The sequence below is a fragment of the Microplitis demolitor genome, chromosome 9 (genome assembly GCF_026212275.2).
Source record: "Microplitis demolitor isolate Queensland-Clemson2020A chromosome 9, iyMicDemo2.1a, whole genome shotgun sequence".
In the NCBI taxonomy this organism is placed as follows: Eukaryota; Metazoa; Arthropoda; class Insecta; order Hymenoptera; family Braconidae; genus Microplitis; species Microplitis demolitor.
In genome coordinates, this window is record NC_068553.1 from 18,170,884 (window position 1) to 18,194,270 (window position 23,387).

At 30.2% G+C, this 23,387-nt stretch overlaps 1 protein-coding gene across 3 annotated transcripts in view; it reads right to left on the reverse strand.

Moving 5' to 3' along the window:
- LOC103574706 (POU domain, class 6, transcription factor 2) overlaps positions 1-23,387 on the reverse strand; it is a 506,104-nt gene that overhangs the window by 103,307 nt on the left and 379,410 nt on the right. Inside the window, exons 1-2 of one of the 3 annotated variants that reach the window (XM_053741927.1) lie at positions 8,731-8,941; positions 7,971-8,040 (exon numbers count right to left, since the gene is read on the reverse strand). The exons of 1 other annotated variant lie outside the window; for it this stretch is intronic. In XM_053741927.1, the coding sequence (XP_053597902.1) occupies positions 7,971-8,040; positions 8,731-8,736 (76 nt within the window). In that variant the 5' untranslated portion in view covers positions 8,737-8,941. Of the gene's footprint in view, positions 1-7,970; positions 8,041-8,730; positions 8,942-9,128; positions 9,215-23,387 lie in introns of those variants that run through there. One more of the 3 variants, XM_053741930.1, reaches the window with a different exon arrangement.

Genomic DNA, 23,387 nt, shown 5'->3' on the forward strand with positions numbered 1-23,387 from the left:
GTATTTTATAAAATTTGTTTTTAAAAATCTCCAAATTATCGGAAATCTGTTTTCGAGCTTAAAAATTAAAAAAAAAATTTTTACCACTGAATGATATTTCAATAAAAATAAAAATGTAATTTACATGAATAAATAATTGCAAAAGTTATTTTTATCAGAGTGAAAGGATGTTAAGATCTTTAAAAATAATAAAATATAACGAAGGGGTAATAATGTTTTCTGGAGCAATTTTGAGAAATTCATTTTTAAATAACTTAGTCATAACACGCGATCGTTTTCTATTCATTCAGATATTCAGTAATAAAAATAATACAGGTGTACATATAAACATCCGGATGTTGCTCATCACAAAATTGTTATATGCGGTTAATATAAACGACAGTGGATAGAGGGGACAAAAAGGCCCAAAAATAAAAATCTCAAGAATTCGGCTAACCTATAATTTCCTCTACCAGTAGCACATTGTAGAGATTTTTTTATTTATCAGCAACAATGGGCGAAAAAAAAATATAAACTCGCTCTTGCATTATTTGTCCAACTCGAATCCAAAATATTATTTATGCAGATTTTTTGCATAACATTATCGTAATAATAATGCGTGTCATTCTTGAATTTTATTATTATGCATGCGACATAAAAATATATTTTTATGAATACTTAGTATTAACTTTTTTATCAAATTCTACTGGATATTTTTTAACTGTCACTCAACGACATATTTTCCTTTTTAAATTTATTCTCAATGACAATTCGTCAATTTTTGTCACGTCACCTCCGACATGCAATAATTTAGACTTTTTTTTTTTTAATATTATAATCACAATAATTTTCGACTGAGGTCATCAAAATATAAATTTTTCACTCGTTTCTCAATAATATTTTTAAAACTACATAATGATCAGTAAAATTGATCCTCCATTATGACTCATGATTCCTTAGACTGCCCAATGTCCAGTGTCCAATTCATGCAAATTCTTTGCTAAACATTTCAGTAAATTCATAAAATTATTTGAAAATAAATTTTAGATAACTAGTACATTGATTTATTCTGAAATCAGCCGACTAATAACTTTTGGATTTTTTTAAAAACGATAAATTATAAAAAAAAAATATTTCAAAAAATTGCACTTATAGTTATTTTAATTTTCTTCAAGTGCATATATTTAGTTTTTTTTTTTTTTGCAATTGATTTGTTAAAAACAAAAATCAAAAACTTTTTAATAGTCAACTGCTTTATGATACTGAAAATAACGACATCCAATAACTTTTGGATTTTTTTTAAAACCATAAATTATAAAAAAAAAAATATTTCAAAAAATTGCACTCATAGTTTTTAAAATTTTCTACATGTGCATATTTTTATTTTTTTTATTTTTTTAAATTAGACTGTTGAAAAAAAAATCCAAAAATTTTTAACTGACTGCTAACTTCAGAATCATATTAATTTATCATGATATAATCTAAAAAAAAATTCATATCCTTTCATACACATAAAAAAAAATTTCTTGGGTCAAGTAAAAAGTTTTTTAAGGAGAGTAAAAATTTTTTACACCAAGAAATTACTTTTTTTCTGCGTAACACCAGTGTAAATAGTGTTTTAGGGTTAATAAATCGCGAGTACTTGACAATGTTGAATCGTTAAATCCTTGGTCGCAATAACACTCAAGCTGTTGGTACGGATGGACGATGGGTGTGTAAAAGGGCCAACATAGAAGATAAATTAATCAATTCTGGTGATCCCAGGCAGTTACTATGGCTACCTCTAGGGTATGTTGGTGTCCCCGAGGGTTGTTTCGAAGAAACGGACCAAAGCGAAACTCAACTTGGACATGGAGGACTGTTTTGTATATTTCTGACAAGTAAACAAACAGAATAGAAACAATTGCACAGACATCGAAGGTTGTTAAACGTCAAGTGGCTATATAATCCGAGGAAAAGTACATTACACTAGTCGAATGTAGTATGAAAGGAGCAAAAAGGGGGGTCTCGATATTATATACAGTTTGCAGACGGAAGCACGTGATAAAATAGCAACAGTGGTTAAATTTCATAACAATATGATATGTTTTGTGTCGGTATATATGTGTCTACGCTATATACCTTGACCGTGTGTTTCAATCCTCGATGATAGTATCAACTCGCACTCGCGAATTGTCGCGCTGTCAATATTGGAACTCGGTTTTATGGTTTCACGGTACTGATATACATTTCCTAGAAACGTTTTATGTTGCGTGTGGATTATTCTAGCTTTCTAGTTTCGGTGGATGTTACGACTCTACAAAGTAGTTGTTTAGAATGAAACGGTATTTATGAGGATGAGGATGAGGATGCGGGCGAGGCCGAGGACGCAGAAGAAAGCTATCATTTCCTTTAGCTTCAGTTCACGATCTATATATTATTTTTTCAAGACCAATTTAGCGCGGGAATAACTTTTTAAAATTTTTTAAAAATGACCGGTGTTCAAATAATGAACTTATTAAATTTATGAAACTCTAATTTTTGATAAAAAGTTAAACCCTATTATGGGGAGGAGATACAAAAAAAAGATGATTTTTTTTGCAGATTACCTTCTTTATTAAAATTCTGAAAATTAATGACATTATTGAGCATCATTCCAAGGATGTTCTCCTAAATTTTCAAAAAAAAATGTTGAAAAATAAGCCAGTGGTAGCGAGGAGAGACGAGTCACCTAATTTACTTTTTTTGAGGTGACTCGTCTCTCCCCGCTGCCATTGGTTTATTTTTTAATATTTTTTTATGAAAATTTAGGAGAACATTCTTGGAATGATGCTTTATAATGTCATAAATTTTCAAAATTTTACTAAAGAAGATACTCTAAAAAAAAAAAATTGAAAATATCCTCTTTTTTTGCATCAGACCAGCTTCGTCTTGAAATGTTTTTAAATTTTATAGGATGAAATTACTTAATCTTTTTCACTGTATAAAAGAGTATTTATTTTTTACAACTCAACTTTCGCGAATTCCCATCGGCGTTTAAGGATAATGCATTACGCGAAATAGCGTTAAAATCCCTTTATGTAAGACAGAATTTATTTTTAAGTCTACATCTGGTTTTACAGAAAACATTATTTGCAGTAATGGCTGGCTAGTGATTTATAAATTTTTATAAGTATATATATAGAAGTAGAGTACAATGGGCAATAAAAACTATAGACACCCATTTTTGCACCCTTTTAACCGGCAGTTGTTGTACTTCCGGGTAATTTGTTGCCGCATTACCTTTTGATGTAATTTTGACACTTAAGGTCTAGGTATTTTGCTATAAGTAACAATATTACGGATTTAAATGGACTAAAAATTTATATATTTATGCGTGACCAACAAATAAAACGGTCATTACTTTATAGAATTACAGTTTTAGCCGTAAAACCGTGAATTATGCCTGCAGATTGCATTATTATGTTTATTAAGCTTTAATATCCGTAATACAGAGGGTAATAATTTTCCGAAGTCAAGATGGTCACCATAAAGCCCAAGAATTTTTGGCTCAAAAAGTAATGATGTTTTGTACTTTTTGAAATAATTAATAGTAGTTTTTCGGAATCTACAAAAATTAGTAAACTACTGTGCATTGAGCACATAATAGTACTAATAAGTGATAGCAGATTCCACTTTTTACTGTAATTTATTAATTTCGAATCTTCTGTTTTTTCTGTATACTAAACCCGTAAACAAATAAAGCTAATCCTTAATAAAAACAATAATAATAAAAATCAGTGAACATAACTAGCAACAAAATAACACAATAGAGTATAGGGCAAGAGATGATCATAAGCGTCATAACAACGGGTAGTTATCAAATTGATCAAGCCAAAATAATCTCGAGAAGCGGCTGGTGTGGTGGGTTATGTCCCATAAACGCAGTATATGAGCTATATACCCTCAAGCTCTCCTCCCACCCACCCCTTCTTCTCATCCCTCGAGTTTTCATTTACATGCATTCACCCACACAAGACAAACATATATTCTAGATCACACATAAACAAACTGATGTGTCACAACCAGAAAGTTGATACTCCAAGCCCTCTCGCGGTCCCAATATCGAGCACCGAGTCTGTATTGAGTCTGTAGTGAGTCTGTATTTTCTATGGAAGCTTAAGAAAAGTCTTCTAAAATCACGCTAGCACATAAAACTGAAAAAAATGATGAATTTTCCCGATTCCGAGCACCGAGTCTGTATTGAGTCTGTAGTGAGTCTGTATTTTCTATGGAAGCTTAAGAAAAGTCTTCTAAAATCACGCTAGCACATAAAAATGAAAAAAAATGATGATTTTTCCCGATTCCGAGAACCGAGTCTGTATTGAGTCTGTAGTGAGTCTGTATTTTCTATGGAAGCTTTCAAACATTAGCGAGGTAGCCCTTAAATTTCTCATCAAACATCAATCGTCGCTTTATTGTACTACGCGTGTTATTCTTTTACAGAATAGCTTTAGTTTATTGTACATGAGCTCGGAAATCAAGTCATTATGTAATTAAAATTCGAATTATTTTAAAACTCGCGGTAAATGTAATTACAGATCGACCGAGGATCATTTAATGTTAAGGTTACGGCGGTTTTTATGTTTATAATAAATATATTCTTAAAAATATGTATGTGTATATATGGAAGTTTTATGGTATGTATTTATTAGTGTGGCCGAAAAATGCAAGAGTGTGGGTTTGAATGTAAGTGTAAGTGTACGAAGATAATATGGTAGCAAAACGCTTATGGTCGTAAATGAGCTACAGTGTAACAGCCAGTAGAGAGGAAGCTCTGGATTTCCATTGGGTGCTGGCAGGTATTACTGTAATGCAACTCTGGACATAAACGCGTTTACGACGCGGTGCGTTGTCATTACGCGGCCCCTACTGCATATCGTTCAACCTACGGTTCTAACTTTATCGACATAGCTCCACACTGCCGCCGCTTGAGCTACACCCTTCACGCCTCGAATCCTTCTATCCGCGTTTTATACGTCAGCTCTGCATTGTCGAGATACACTGCTCTCTATACCTTTCACTGATATGTATGTGATAGTATATATATATATATATATATATATATATATATATATATATATATATATATATATATATATATATATATATGTAAAAGTAACCGAAGATACCAAGGGCAACTCTAAATAGTCTTTCTGCAAAGAAACACCTGTCCACTCAATATATTTTATGACTCGCTCGTAAATTTAATAAGATACAAACAATAAATCGGCTTTCATTTTTTTAACTCAATATATGAAGAAAAATAGAATTTTTTGTCTGAGAAAATTTTTACTTACTCTAAGAAAATTTTTTATTATTTTTTAGTCCTTAGAAAATTTTACTTTCATTTGAAAATTCAAATTTTTTTCGCGCCAAATTTTTTATTTCTCTGTACTATACTCTATTTTAATAAAATTATAAGAAAAATTTTTTTTCGCAATTTTATGTGAACCGAATTACCCCAATTAAAAAATACAAAGATTCTAACGGCTTATTTTACTGATAATATAAATTTATAAAATGTCAACCCCTTCTAAATCAAAATTTATCAAACCCAAACCTATGAATTGTCAAAATGTTTTTAGTTTTCCCGTTTACCAAAAATTTATACGCAAGTTGATGATCGTCTAATAAAATAAATCTTCATAAATAAGACCCAAAGAAATTCATCACCAACTGTATGTATTTTTATGACAACTGAATAAAAATACCAGATATGTATCAGCATTTTTTTTTGTCCAGATATCTTTGGCGCTCACACTTTATTGTCTGATGCATACGGTCGCAAAATTTACAATGTCTGACTTCCGAAACGAGCGAGTTGAGTACTACCTCTATATATATATATGTATACATACTAGTATACTGGGCGTATATAAACGTGAACATTTTATTTAACCGTTTCAACCCGTGACTCTTTTGATGCTCGCGAAATTGGACACTAGTAAATGTTAGTTATTATAGTCCTTAAAAAAAAAATTAAACTTTTTTACACGGCGCATTGGGAATATCGGCAATCATTCACGTACGTTCATACTTTTATCAGCTCGCGTTACACGAATTTTTATTTTATTTTATTTCCTATCTCAAGTATTTTCATTCCTACCCTGCCCTAAAGTTCGGATAATATTTTATAATTTTCGAAATATAAAATCCACTTGATTTAACTCCAGCTGATCATTTATTTATACACTTAACTGATTTGTATTTCAATCCATTTAATCTGTTTTATATATTTGTTTGCTTGCGTTATATTATTTACATCCAGTGGAAATAAATATATATATGACGTAAATTACATTCCGAAAAGGATTATAAATATGCGAGAGCACATTCAGATATATATATATGAATTGTTATAAATTACAGTCGGATTAAAAAATGGATTATTAAATTTTTTAATAAAAAAACAAATTTTTAAGTGGGGCAAAATGGACCCGAAGATTTTACTAAATTTTGTATTCGAATCCTTGTGCAAAATAATTACGAAGCTTCAAATAAAATTTAAATTAAAATTTTATTTTCGAAGGTCCAACTTGCCCCCAATTAGTAAATTTGAGTCTTAGTGAGAATTTTGCCATTTTATAAAAATAAAAATAATAAAAAAAATGTTCAAGTGTAGGAAAGATGGACACTGAAGTATTTTATTCATGTATTAAAAAACTGACCAGCAAATTTTGAATTCAAATCTAGGCGCCAAAAATTACAAAAAATCAGACAAGAGTTAAATTCAAAAATTTTTTTTCAAGAGTCCAACTCACCTCTGATCAGTGAGTTAGTGTTTCAGTAAAAAAATTTGTCGTTTTATAAAAATAAAAATGAGAAAAAAAAATTTTGAAGTGGGGGCAAGACGAACTCGCAAAGATTTTTGTTTATAATAAAATTGTCCATCAAATTTTGAATTCAAATCTAGGCGCCAAAAATTACGAAGCTTCAGACAAAAATTAATTTAAACTTCTTTCATAGGTCCAACTTGCCCCAATTAATGAATTTGTGTTTTACTGAGAAATTTGTTGCCGTATAAAAATAAAGATGGGGAAAAAAAATTTCAGTATTTTTTGGAGACCATAATAGAGGACCGTCTTACCCCTGCCCCTCCATTATGTGAATAGATAAAATAGATGAGGTAATAATTACATCTTCCGTCGATTAAGGCCACTTGTACGACTAATTACAATCATTATATTGATTAACAAAAATAAAATAGTGTACGTCAGTGTCTAATAATCGTAATATATATCATCGATGTTATACCCGAGCTATAAACGTTAATTTGGCCCAATTGAATTCTTGAGTACTAATTATTAGTTCATTATTAATTAAGCGAGGACATAAACTCGAGTAAACAGTAATTACATAAAGAAAAATAAAAAAACTATTAGCGGAAGTGGTAGTAGTGACATGGAGGCTCCGGGTTGAGTTTGAGTTCGACCGTTAATTAGATGCCCGATACGTCAAAACGTCGATTACGTATTATATTTTATATTAAGCGGGTAATTTAACCGCTGGATGTATTAGCAGTGAAAAAAATAATCGTATAATTTAGTTAGCCGTTTGTTGAGCAGTCAAGTTGAGTTGAGTAGAGTGAAGTGGATGGAGGAGTTGGAAAAAACGCCTGAATATGTTGGCAGACAGTAATAGAACTAAACGCATCTCGGCTGTCCGGCATGACGGGTTTTTTATGGGCTTACGATTCGCAGATTCATCATTCGATATATTACAACCACCTTCGATGTCACCACGTTTAATTAACGACCTTTTTGATCCACGTTATACATTTTCATTTTTATTATTTTGTCAAGTCCATTAGCGCCCATAATTTTAGGCCAATCGAATTTATGATAAATATTTTTTCTTATGACTTGGAAAAGTCTAGATCTACTACATGGGTTTAGATCTTTAATATTTATTTTTTTTTTAAGATTTAAAAAAAAAATTTTATCCAGAAATTCCTAGTTACGTTTTCATACTTTGCATATTTTTAGAAAATTCGTTGATTGAATTGATATCTAGACCCTCTAGTAAGGATGGATTCGTTATCTGTAAATTATAAATGTAAAAAAATTATCATCACTTTATAATTTTACGAATTGCAAGAATATAAAATTATTCTGAGAATATTTTGATCAAAGATTGATATATATTTTTTTTAATAGCAAATTGAAAGCCCTTTCAAATGAGTACCAACATGACATACTTATTTGCAGAATTTATAAAGTATATATCTATATAAAATTTGTGTAAATTAAAATATATATATATCATGAGAATTATTAAAAATAAATATGTCATGTGGGTACTCGTTCGAGAGGACTTTTAATTTCCTATAAAACTACGAGATCGAAGTCTGCTTTTTTTACATTCTCATATATTTATATATTTATAAATTGTCAATTGGAATTATAAAAATTATCAGATTTTTTTTTATCTGGAAATTTGAAACCCTTTCAAACGAGTATCGATATGACATATATATTTTTATTAATATTTGACATATATATTTATACTTATAAAAATATATATATATCTTATTAAATATTAAAAATAAATATGTCATGTGGGTACTCGTTTTAAAGAGCATCAAATTTTCTACTAATCTACATACTCAAAATTTATTTTATAAAAATTTATACTAGACATTAATTTTCAAAATTTCAAATTTATTTCTATGAAAAAAATTTATATAAATTACTAATGATTATAAAGTGATTACAATTTTTTTATACTTACATTCATTCCAACAATAACCTACTTGACATTAATTGTCAATAATTCAATCCAAAATAATTATCCCAAATTTGTAGCAGAATTTTTAGTTCATAATTAATATTGATATTTGTAATTAAGTATGATATATTATTTATCATCAATGACATCCTTTCATTCATATACTTATCAGTAAAATTATTTTTTATAACAAAATAAATCTCATGTGTTTACAGTTGCGCCATTTTGAATATTACGCTCTCTCTTAAAATACGCGGGAGTTTAAATTTTCAAATAAAATAAAATTTTTTTTATCAAATGAAATAACTAAATTTTTTAAATAAATTCACCCAATAATTATTATTCATAAAAAAATAAAGAAAAAAAAAATTTAGATTTAAAAACTTTTTAAATTTACTCACTTTTCCCGCCATTTGTATTTGCTGCTCGCACATCACCGACGACAAATTTATAAATTACACACACAAACACTCACTAAAAAAATTCAATTATCACAGCTAATTGATTACCGAACATCAATAATTAATTAGAAATATTATTTTTAAGGAAACTAAAAAATTTAAATATTTTTATTTATTTAAAAAAATTACGACAACGACATGGCGACGAACAACGCGAGAGCTAACGAACACTGAATTTATTCACTTGAAAACTCACGATCACTGACACACGAATTTACACATCACGAAATATTAATTACTTAATAAAAAATTAATTAAAAATTACGAAATATTAATAACTGAGTGATAAATTAATTAAATTATTTTTTTTAATGGTTTGAAATTCCGACAATGAGACGCGACTAGGAGAGTGGAGATGGAGACTGACCCACAATTCAATGCGAGGACGCTTGTGCGCGTACGCGTCGCAATTTTGTGTCTACTGCGCTACTTATTTCAAACATCATAACTACCGCGCAAGTCTGTTGCCAACTTCATAGTGACGCCACTAGAGTACTCGGGCCGTGTGCAGCTCGCGATTAAATAAATAAATTAATAGTTTTTACAGTGAAATAAATTAAAACAAGTGTTTTTTTACATAATTCAGTACCCAATTAATATTTTGTGATAATAATTTAATCAGTACGTGGAATATAAACAGACAAAAAATCAATAAATTAAATCGTATGATTTTTTCTATTGTCGAGTTATGTTTACGTATTGTCGTTTGTTTTATTGATTTTTTTTTAAAAATATAAGTGAGTGTTCCTAAAGTGATCCTAAAGTTGACAGACAAGTAATTTTTTTTTTTTTTTTTTTTAAGAAATTAATAGAATAAAAAAAATATGTATCTGTAGAAAATTAAAAAATCTTTGAGTGAAATTTTTTTTAATATTTTTTTTTTTTTATTTATCGTTTAGAAAAAAATTCAAAAATTATCAGATGCCAACTTCCGTATCATGATGGATGGTATGATCCTGAAATTAGCACAGTTCAAAATTTTTGAACTTTTTTTTAATCAATAAATTATAAAAAAAAAAAAAACTAAAAATATGCACTTGTAGAAAATTTAATAAACTAAAGGTGCAATTTTTTAAAATATTTTTTTTTTATTTTAATTAAAATAATTAAATTATTTAAATAAATTTACTCAATAATTTTTTTTGTTAAAGTAATAGAAGAAAATAATTTATATTTAAAAATTTTTTTAAATTTACTTACTTTTCCCGCCTTTTGTACACGACTTAATTTCGTCTACTGCGCAGCTAAGTTCAAACATCAGAACTACTGCGCAAGTCTGTTACCAACTTCATAGTAACGCCTCTAGAGTACCCGGGCCCTGTTTAGTTCACGATTAAATAAATAAATTAATGGTTTTTACGTTGAAATAAATTTAAACAAGTGTTTTTTTATATAATTCAGTACTCAATTAATATTTTGTGATAATAATTTAGTCGGTGCTTTTAATATAAACGTACAAAAAATCAATAAATTGAATCGTGCGATTTTTCCATTGTCGTTCGTTTTATTGATTAACAATCCATGACACTGAAGTCAACCGACATATAATAATTTTTGAATCTTTTTTTCAAACAATAAATTACCAAAAAAAAAAAAATAATTAAAAAAATTGCACTTGTAGTTTTTTTTTTATTTTCTACATGCGCATATTTTTAATATTTTTTTTTTTTTTTTCATTAATTGATTAAAAAAAAATTTCAAAAATTTTTAATTATCTGCTAATTTCAGAATCATTAAAAATTCGTGTAGTTGATTTTTATTAATTAGTGTTAAAAAAATATCAGTGAGTGTCTGTGCATAAGTGTGAGTTTTTTTAAACAAGTGTCTAATGTGAAAAGTAATTTTTTTTTATATGTCGTTAAATGCCGCCATTTTAAAAAATAAATTTTTCATTTTTTTTTTTTTTTTTTTTTTTTTCTTTTCTTAATTATATATCGCGTGTTATATTAAATATCAGTGATCGGTTGGTGAAGTATTTGTCAATCAGTGTATTTTAGTGCAATTATCCAACTTCCGCTTCCGAAGGGCTCTGGTGAATTTGTAACGAAACTACAAAATGTAAGTTTTTATTTTTTTTTACTAAATTTTTTTTTTTTTTTTTTTTTTTTTTTTTTTTTTCAATTTTTGTTCAAAATTTTATTCATCACTAAAAGTTATTGATTTTAATTACAATTTATGACTATTTAATTTATTTACGTAAAAGATTTTAAATAAAATTTTTGGCGCCAAAAATAATGAATTTCAAATATAAAATAATTTAATGAGTGTGAAGTAGCAGACAGACAATTTTAAAATTATTAATTAATAGATTAAATAATTAATCAAATAATATTTTAAAAAAATACACACTTAAAAAATTAAAAAATTAAGAAGTGCATTTTTTATAAATATTATTTTTTTAATTATTTACTCAATTTATTTACAATTTTTAATTTGTCTGATGTCTGCTACATTTACAGTCATATAATTTATGAATCATAAGACTCGAAAAAAAAAATTATGATAAATTTCTTGGAGTAGTTTCCAAGTCAAAATTTAGGACTAAAGTCAGTTTGATTTTTTTTTTAATTTTAAATTTTTATAGCGGGAAATTTGAATTTTTTTTTTTACTAAAAATTAAAAATTGACATTTCTAATCCAAAAAAAATTTTTTTAAAAACAGTAGCTTAATTTACCGCACTGTTGATTAAAAAATGAGTTTACAATCGTCATAGTCTCCAAAACGCGCGTTATCTGAGAGCCGTAAAAATAACTTAGTAATTTTCGGTCTCTAAAAAAAGGGGTGTGTATTGTTCTGTCCGTTCACTTGTGAGTTTGAGTTTCTAATGGGAAAAGTATGTGAATGATTGTGAATGGAGATTACATAGGTGCAAAACAAGAACCGGTATAGTTATAGAGTAAAGAGTTTGCCGCGCCGACGCGTATACCATCAGCCCGACACTTTTCCAACACATACTCTCACGCGTGTGACCACCTATTATTTTTTTTTTATTACCTATTTTTTATGTACATTTTTTATTTTCTATCCACGGTATAACGAGAGTGCCAGGGCCCAGAGCACAGCCATTGGAAGTGGTGGAAAAAAGAGATGCACCGAACTCTCTCGCTCGGCAACTCAGAGCCTTTGCAGTCGATTTTTCGGCAGCGGATTTTTTTAACGGGCGACGGGTCTCGCTTGCGTGGATGAACGAACACGGGAGGAACATCAATAATCTACAATCAAACTGCAGATAAAGCTACAATCGCCCTTTTGTGAGGGTTTCAATAAGAATCGAAGCGCGAGGGTCGACGAACTCTCTCTCTATGACTCTATTCCAGTTATATATATTTATATACACATACATATATATATTATATACATATACATATACACTAGGTGGTGATCGACGCCAGTTGCCAATCGCTTTTCGACTGATCGTGTAACTTCTCCAAAGCTTTTTCATCCAGCCCATTATTTGTTTTATCTATTTCAACTGACTTAATTTATTTCGATCATGGGAATTTAAAAACTTTTTTTTTTTTTCTGTTACAATGTCAACGAAACGGTTGAGTTATTAGCGCCGCCAAAAAAAGTCAAGATTTTGTTATTTATTTCGTTCATTTTTTTTAATTAAAAAAAAAAAATAAAAAATCCAGGCCGAGATTACGAAAGTATTAAAATTTGTTTTGTCCCGTTAATTAATGAAGCTGTAAATTTAAAATTATAATTTAAATAGCATTTGTAATGAAGCATTACGAATCGTCAAGAAGAATGGACTGTCCCTTTGTGCTGATAAAGTTTCACTCTTCTGCTCTCGTCTAATCTCAAAAGTTTCGTCTTGTCTTTTATCTTTTGTCTCGCATGCCATGTCTTATAACCCCTTTCTGCACAAAGTACCCCCCCCCTTCTCCCCATCTTAGTTTGCAAACACATATATACCGAGATCTCATTTACATAATAAATACTCAAACGTTAACAAAAGCACGGCAAAGGATATCAGAGTCTGAGGAAAGAGAGAGAGAGGGGGGTGGAAAATAAGTAAATGGAGAAAAGGTTGCGCGAATCGAATCAGAGAGTAGTTGTATAAAAGGGGTCTTCTCTTTCGGGTTAGTTACTCGTAGCATCGCCTATCCGAAATAAGAGGGTGACATTCTGCCAAAGGATTCGCTTGCATTAATTGTCGAACCAGAACTTGAAAAAAAAATCTAAGATTACTTTCAGCAGAACTTAAAAATAATTTTATCCAGCTGCAACCCACTTGTTGGTTGGAATTTTTCAAGGGGTAAAATGGATATGAAATTTTGTAAATTCAAATTTCCCGCCTTATCGCCCCCACTTTTAGCAATTCATTATCAATTATTTGTTAATTGACCCTCGATGACCTTTCTGATGATCAGGCAGTATCGCCACTGGAATCTAAAATTGAATATCAGGCAAACATCTGTTTAGTTTTGTCGATATTTGATAACACGATTTATTTTAAAAAAGTTATTTAAATAAAATAAATAAGGAAATATAATTTTTGATTTGAATCCAAGGGTGAATTACTTGATGATTTACAAAAACTAATATGCGCTTTAGTATTTCAGTTTTGCATCCCACCCACCAGCCCATTGGTATTGGGATCCAAAATCAAAGGGGGTGCTTATGTAATAACACGAGTAAGAAATGAGAGATAGAAATTTTAACGAGGGTTAGCAGTAGTAGTAGTAGTAGTAGTAGTTGTTGTAGTAATGGCCAATGCTTGCTGACGTTCTCCCTATTTATATTCCAACTAACCCTCCTCATCAACGGCGTTCATCTTTCCTATTAAAGTAGTAATTTAGCAGGAAATTAAGCCACGCACTTGGTGTACTCTCCTTCTGCTAGCTTTCGTGGTTCTTGTATATACATCATCCAAACCATATTTTCTTTAACACAAAATCCCCTTCATATACCTTCTTCCCCACCCCTACTTCTTCTTCTTCTTCTTCTTCTTCTTAGTATCCTGCGTACTCACTCGCCCTCAGAGCAAACGCTTATTTTCTTGCTTGCCAAGGCACTTTCAAACTCTCGGCAACGGTTGTCGACTTGTCATTGTCATTTGTGTCCTTGTTACTGTTTTCGTAGTAGTTGCCTTTATTATAAACTATTTTTTGTGCGATAAATTAACACCTTGCTTATTAGTTAACGTTTTTTTAAAAGAGATTGAATTATTACCTCGTGCGGTCCCGGGATTTGAATTATTGCCAAAGTTTTAAATAATGTCTTTTATGAATTTTTCTTTTTTTTTTTTAATTATCAAATGATAATTAATTTTTTTATAATGACAAATGACATTGGAGACATTTTGTTTAAGCAATAAGAGGGTCGCAGACCATTCAGACAAAGGACAAAGGATCTATGATGATGTGTTTCAGTTTGGATGGGTTTGGAGAAGGGGAGGGGGAGGGGGAAGGGAATGATCACACTGCGACGTCGAGAGGGTTGGTAGAGACTCAAGCGGATGCACAGAGTGGGTTGATCCGCGTATATATATGAAGGGTTGTCAAAAACCTAATGAGAGGTGTGACTGAACACGTTTTTGCTCAGCAGTACTCTGATGCTGATTATTCTCAGTTTTAATTCGAAAAATATTTTTTTTATTTAATTACAGGCGAAATGTAATTCTAGGCTGTGTTATTTTTTTTTTTTTTTTTTTTAAGACACGTGACCGTAAAAATTCTTCGGCTAATTATCAAAATTTGTTTTTTTTTTTTTCAAAATATAGAAGTTGATTATTTTTAATTGATGGGAAAATTAATTACAAGCGGTTGTAAAAATATATCGAAAGCTGGATAAAATTTCTTAAATTACAAATACAGTATAAAATATCAGCGAACATCGAATCGGCTCCTCGGTGGGTTCGTAAAATCGGGGGTTCCTATTTAAAATCACAGCACGCCACGGGGTGTATAGCCATCGCCATCAGAGTAGTATACTGTACTGTAACCACGTGAGAGAGAATAGCAGACGGCAAAGCCAAAGACGAGTAAGAAAAAGACAGAATATAATAAAGGGGGTGACAAGGGTGTGGGTTCCCCATAAAACAATGCTCCCACATCTGTCAGCCTCTTCTACTTCCTCCCCATGGCCCTTGGAGCCCCTAATTATAGCGGCCCCGTTCCCCGCGGTCTCCTCTCACGCCCCCTCATCTCCTCACTCCCCATCCCTCATACTGTAAGCCGTGTTTGTATTATGCGTACCCAGCACTTGGGCACGCAGAGCTTAGGGGATACACACCCTTCACTTCCTCTATATATATATATATATACATACATATTCTCCCAGTACCGACGGTCAGATTCGTAATTTTTATTATTACATTTTTTAATTCATATATTTTTTGATCGAACGAAAACAAAAAAAAATTTCGCCGTCTATTGATCAAAGAGGAATAATAATTAATTATTTACTGCCATTTAATTACAATTTTAAATATATATAGTTTTTCTTTTTTTTGGTAAAAAAATTTTTTAATTAAACATTGGATGTAAATTTTTTTTTTTTAATGGATATGTAAAAAATTTAATGAGTAAAAAAAATAATAACAATAATTATAAATATTGTGAAAAAATATATGTGCATATTTTATATAAAAAAATTAACTAGGGTATTCTTAATGCAAGGGATATATAATTGTATGGGCGGTGAAATTATCGAGGGGTGTATTGGCTAAAATGGGGTACGTCAGAGGTTCTCATTTGCGACTGAAAAAAAAAATTAATTTTTGGATAATTAATTAGTCAATTAATTAATTAATTAGATAAGTTTTTTTTTATTGAAATGTATAACAGAAAAAAAAATGGAAATTTAGGGATCGGGAGGATGAAATTAAGGATTGTGTTTGTTAATTAGCGAGGCTGATGAGTTTTAAGCACCGCTGGATGTGTGTGCACATAAGGTGACTCAGCCACTCGGCGGTTCAACTACACGCGAACTCTTGATTCGACAACTCGCCATGATATTGCAGAGTAGAGCTAGTGGAGCCAGAGTTTGAGTCGGAGAGAGTAAGAGAGAGTGGGATAGGGAACTGGAGTTTGAGTGTAGGAGACTGAGGCCTGGTTATGTGAACCGCGAAAATCAGTTTCATTATTGTAGTTCAATCTGGTGGATACGAGAATCGATAGCATTCGATAGCACCAATTATTTTAACGATTTTTCTACTCGCTCATTAGTATACCCTTTTCAGTTGCTGTTGAGCTGTTCATGTAACAATCATTAATGGTATCATTGAAAATATTTTTTCTGTCTATAAAAAACACTAAAAAATAATAACACTGACAATAATAATAATAATAATAATAATAATAATAATAATAATAATAATAATAATAATAATAATAATAATAATAATAATAATAATAATAATAATAATAATAAATCGTGATTAATAAGGACTGGGATGCGGTAACGATTTTAAGCCGCGTGTTTTAATTTTATAATTCCAATCAGTAACAAAAATAATTAAATGTAAGAACACACTCGCGATTTGAATTTAGTAAAAAAAAAAAAAAATGGTGAGGACACTTGGGGCACGGAAAAAAAATTTTAGCAAAATTTAGGATGTTAATATCGTAATCGTGGAGTAGACTTTTATTAGCGTCAATTTTAAAATATCTTATTTCAAAATTTACTATGTGGGGTATATTTTGTCACTATTTAACATCGCAATTTTAACAAAGATTTAGGATTAAAAATTACTTGAAAAATTGCAATTTAACATCGTAAAAAAAAAAATAAATTAAAATTACGATTCAAAAACTATATTTATTCTTATATTTATCTTTCTATGTACTTTTTAATAAAATGAATATGACAGTGCTGCCTCTGTGACAATACGATGTAAGCTCGAAAAATTACGATATTGTATCGTAATTTTTAAATATTAACTGCGTCCTCCGCAAGAGGCGCTCTCATGACTTATGAATGCTTATTCAAACCGTTTATATGGACCTTACAAACTATCTAAAGTGTAGGCTCTTCGGTGACCGAGTGGTCCAAGACGTCGGACACTTGGCACTCGAAAGGACTTGGGTTCGAATCCTACGTCCGAACAATTATTATTTACTTCTTTTATTTTAAATTTCTCTTCAAATTTAACGATATTCACATCGTAATTTATATTAAAGAGCTTAAGACTTGGTATTATTTGTCTGAAGTATTATTTCTTAAATGAAATTTCCAACGCTACATCGTAAAAATTATGATTTTCAAAGTCTAGTCCACCACTACAATAATCAATAGGACAAATTACGATATTATTATCGTAAATTTAATTAGAATTTTTTTTCCGTACGTAAACCTGTAAATTCTTCATTTGAGGTCTGAAACCGGAAATGTTTATCGGGTAGATGTTGGACCTAAAATTTTTGACAAATTTTTTTTTAAGCCCTCGATATCTTTTTGAAAATCAAAAATTTTGGATACTTAGTTTGATAATTTATCTTATTTTAGCTGTAGGTCATAGAACTAAATTATTTGTTTTTCTCATATATCTTTATATATTTTCAATACTAATATAGTTTTTATATAAATAGATCATTTATTTAGGGGAAAAATATTAAATTTCGTAACTAAATATATATGACTTCCTTAATTCCGTCGTTCCTAAAACAGTCGATATATTAACTTGATACAAAAGAGGGTAAAATAGGTCATATATAATTTTTATAAAATAAAATTCGAAAAAAGCCAAATGCGGCCTTCTAATTTTTTTTTTACTTTATACAGGGGTAATATGAACAGTATGGGTTAATATGGACCACTAAAAATTAATTATGCCAATAAATTTTTTTTCGTTATAAGAAATTAAAAATTATAAATTTAGTGATGAGTGACGAGGCTATAAAATGACAAGGGTCATAATATATTTATATCAATAGATATATGATACAAGTAAAGAAGGAATTTAAATAATAGTTTGCCACAAAGTTGCGGCGAAGCTCGACAAATGAGACCGCTATCGAGAATGTAGTGGGTGTGTGGGGTATGCGCTAGTAAACTGTACTACTACTTCTACTACTACTGCTACTGCTGTAGTAGTTGAGTCTAGTCGACTGACATGAGACTATCATCTCGTATTACAATAGAGGACAAAGCACTGCAAGGGTACTTATGTAGACTCGATAAAGGAAGAATAGCTCTAGAGTAAGAGCGAGAGACTCATCAAGATGAACTGAGAGAAACGTACACGTGATATCATAGTTATTATACACGTATACTGCAAAGTGCTCGGTAAAACCCTATTGCTATTCAAAACATAAAAACCATTTAAAAATCTAATACCATGGGCTGGGCGCCGGACTAAAAATATTTAAAAAAACAAAAACTCGTGATCCAACCTGGTGTGACTGTAAGTAAAATATACGACCCCGTGAAAAGCTTCGGTCAAATAATCGTGATATATTGCTCTAAGACTTTTTTTTACCTGAAAATATAAAAAATATTTAAAACATATATTGCTTAGTTTTACGAGATTATCAAACACAAATTTTAATATTTTTTTTTTTCTTTCGTTACCTTCAGTTCTATTTAATACGTAATTTAAGAGCAATTACATTTTAATTACATGACAGATGTTTTCAATTAGTCTAATTAGGCAAAGTAGGGTAAACTGGTCACCCTAGATTTTTATTAAAAATTAAAAAAATATTTTTAATGATTAATAAACTGGTGGGGAAAATGGGCCGTAATTTTTTTCATATAATAAAACTAAAATTTTTACCTAAAAAAAAATTCAGTTTCTTAATATTTTTTAGCGGCCGATTTTACCTCACAAAATTCTAGAATTTTTTAACTACTGGGTCATTTTGACACTGAATATTTATTTGGGTCTGAAAAAAGTTTCACTAATTTTTTTTTTTCACCTTCTTCCCCCATGACCATTTAACCCATGACTATAATAATTTTACCGGAATTTTTTTTTTTTTTTTTTTTTTTCATTTCGAGCCTTGGCTCGAAAACGCGTCACGAGTATACTCGCATGTATATTTTAAAATTAAAAGAGCCTTAATAAATTACCACATATGATAATTAATAAACAGGGTAAATATTTGTTTTAAATATTTTTATTTCCATCATTAGCTCGCGTTAACCGTCATCATCAACACCAACACTCCTATCCCCGGTGTCTACCTGCTATATGCCCTAGTATAATGCAACCGATATAGGTATTGATTTCCACAAAGTTTACTATTTACCGTAACGTTAATGAACCATAATTCTGTAAACTCAAATATTGTTTCGATTAAACAATGCTGTGGTATAAAGCCAGCAACATATTTATATTTATTTGCCAACAACATTCACATGCATACTTTGCATTCACCGTACATTTATAAATATAAATATATAAATATAAATATAAATATAAAAATAAACAAACCAAAACATAATATCCCAGACGAAAAGCTAATTACATATATTTATCGATATATTCCAATTAATATTTGCAGCACGAATTATTCAAACAAACAATTCATTTAATAAAATACATTTTCTTTTATTTATTATATTTTTATTGCAAATAATTAATTCCACATTTTTAAATTCATGATTGATCGAAAAAAAATAAATAAACATAAAAAAAAAAAAAAAAAAAAAAAAAAATGCTCGTAAGTGAAAAAAGGTAATAGAAGGAAAGTAAAGAGTGTACACGAGAGTTAGTAATAGCTAGTCGTGTAATTAGTGAGAACGTATCGTAATTAGAGAAAATGCAACGTTTAATTGCTAATTGAGTTTCTGGCCGATGTGAGATCTAATTTTAATCACCTAATTACGTACCTACTGCCTGCGGGCTACGGACAGCCTTCATGCTTTATCCCTACTCAGTCTTCTCGCCCTTCCCCTATCCCTGCCCCTCCTCCTTCAGCTTAAAACCAGCCTACGATCTCACGATCGCGCCCTCTAGTGGTGGCGTCACTAACCAACGAGCTGAACACAACAAAAGGTTATTTTTCAGCAGCGTTATTAAAAAATCGATTTTTATTGCCGTTAATTATTGGTAGTTAAAATATTTTCTTACTAATGTAAGTACAGGTAATTATTAATAAAAGAAAATGATAATCTGAGAATTAAATATTATAAATAATGAGGTAAAATGGCGGTTTAAATTACATGTCACAAGCATGTTACCTCACTATCCACATGTGCGAGTACTCTCATTACCGGGGATATTAGCGGGCATATTCGCTACCAACTCAATCCCCCGTCTAATCTATAGACTGTTACCCCTACTAGCTGTCGAGGATTATTGGTTTCACGCGAGGACGGCCAACATTATGCTTATATGCTTGTGCCTATGCCTGGAGGCCGGGAAAATTATTAAGTCAAAGCAGGGGAGAGAAGGGAATGTTACTTTGAGCTATAGCTTTTCGTTATAAAGTGAATTTACAACAACTTTAACACACTGGTTGCTAAATAGTATCCATTGACTTTGATGTATAATATATGTATACATATATTTATTATATATTATATATTAACATCCCTAAAAACTTTTAATATAACTCTCATTTACGTAGGTTAATTATCGGCAAACTACTTGCTATATTTACGTAAACGTGCCGAGTGTTAATGTTTGTTTAAACTCGAGCAAATGAGTAGTGCGCTGGATACTTTGATAAGTAGTGTATACATCCGTGTATTTACATTATTTTTAATTCAATTTATTGCCGCGGAATTTAAATATTTTAGGAGCTCTAAAGAGGTGAAAGAGTGAAGGAAAATATAAATAACGAGTATTCATATGTATATGCATTAGGGTGGTCGTTAAAAATTAAATTTTCTCAAGCGCCCTATAAACAGCTTCTGTTTAGTGGAAAAATACATGGGGAATTTGGATTTTTCTTTTTTAAGTAAAAAGAACCCTTTTCAGGACGATTCAAGTTCATTTTTCGGTACAATCGCGATTTTTTCAAATATCTCATGAAATATGGAGATTAAAGGAAAATGTCATAGGAACAATTTTGTAGGAAATTAAATTCTTGACAAAAAAAGTCATTTTCATTTTTTTTATAAAATGTGTTTTTATGAAGATATTTTAAAAAAACATTTTTAGATCTTATGAATAGTGCGTTTTATGGATTATGGATGTTGAAAATAACGTTTTTTCTTAAATATAAACAACTTTGTAATTCATTACATATCAATCATTAATGCTTGTTATCGTTTCTACATACTTAGAAAAACGTTATTTTCTACATTTGTAATCCTTAAAACGCACTATTCATCAGAAAAAATCGAAAAAAATGTTTTTTTAAAATATCTTCATAAAAACACATTTTACAAAAAAAATGAACATGACCTTTTTTGTCAAAAATTGAATTTCCTACAAAATTGTTCCTATGACTTTTTCTCTTAATCTGCATATTTCATGAGATATTAAAAAAAAACGCGATCGTATCGAAAAATGAACTTTGATCGTCTTAAGACATGCTCATTTTACTTAAAAAGAAAAAAACCAAATTCCCCAGGTATTTTTCCCCTAAAAAGAAGCTTTTTATCTAGTGTCTGAGAAAATTGAATTTTTAACAACCAGCCTAACGTGCATTTATATATAAATATATATGTATGTACAATGTTTGCTGGTTAATTTGAGGGTAAATGTTGGTGAATTGTCTGGTTGTCACAGCGATGGAAAGTTCGAATTGCGTTAGGTTCCGTTAAAGGGACGATACTTTTAACCATTTTTGTATTCCAGGCTCTTATTTTTGTAGGGGTTCAAATAAACTAATAGTGTTATCGAAACACAGTATGATAAATTATTAGCAACCGAACGGTAATTTTATTGGAGATAATTGAGTTATTTTTTTGTGATAAATTTTTTTCTACCAAGGGTAGCCTTTACTTGGGCTCTAATGTAATTTTTTAGTAAAAGGCTTTTATTAAACTTTATTTTATGAGTTCCCCGAAAAAATTCATTTAATTTATTTGGTATTTTTGTGTCAAATTAAATTTCAACTTTAAAATTTTTGAATTTGCCGCCAAAATACAAAAGTCTAAAATTTTTTTTAGTGTGAAAGAGGGGGTAAAATTGACCATTGAAAATTTTTTTTTAACTGACATAAAATTTAGTCAAGTTGCCAGTGGCGGAAAGTTCGTTGTCTGCTTTCATTTGCTCGCAAAAACAAAACCCCTTTTAAGTAAAAATAAAAATACAAGGGAGAAATATAAAAAGAATAAAATAAAAAAAAAATACACACACAAGTCATAGGCCTTATTGTGCTGGCGGAGACTCAAAGGCTCAGACTTTGTCGTGCGGCGACAGAATAGGGGGTGCAAGGATGGGTCTATTGCTACTGGCCACGTACGTACATCTTTACTTACAAATATAAAAGCTCCCAAGTAAACCAGCCAGCAGATAGAGACAGAATAGTGGCAAAGGTTCTGATGGAGCCTTAGAGGTAAAGGCAGAGGTAGAGGCTGAGGCAGAGGCTGAGGCTGAAGAAGAATAAGAATAAGTAGTCAAGGGAAAAAATATACCTACGTACCCAGCTCGTTCATTTTTATCCCCTAAAGCAATTTCAGCATTGTTTTAAAATAGTACTTAGCAGGGTCATTGTATTATGCATACGCCCCTACTCTTTTAAAATGTTTTTTTTTTTATTTTTTACAGCGTACTACACAAGTCGAGGGCAACGTTGTGTGAGAACACTTGATTTCTCGCGCACGTGAGTCTCGGTTCTCTCTATTGTTAACCAGCACTGTACTGGAGCAGTACTCGCTCAAGACCAAGGGGTCTTAGTTTTTATTTTACATATTACTTGGCTGTGTCCAGTGATTCTAAACAGTACCTTTGCTTTTAGTCACATTTCCTGCTGCGTGTCGAGCAAACCCTATACCTATTTCATTATTTTAACCCCTTAGTTAATACCCCGTTTTGCATCTTTTATAAATCAGCTAAATAAATTACATATTGCCACTCAATTATCGATAACTCATTACTCATTTCCTAATTATTCTGCTTAACTAAATTTATTTAAATGAAAAAAAATTTTCGCGGGTCCGTTGATTTTTCATAATTTTTTTTTTTTTTATAAAAAATGGTACCTAAATTTTTTTATTTAAAGGGGAGACGAAATTCGAATTTTAAAAATTTTTTTTACCCAGACTTAATTATTTTTATTTGTTAATGAGTAAAAAGTAAGATAAATAAATAATTAAGTGAGTAATTGAAACTAATGATACAAAGACATGAA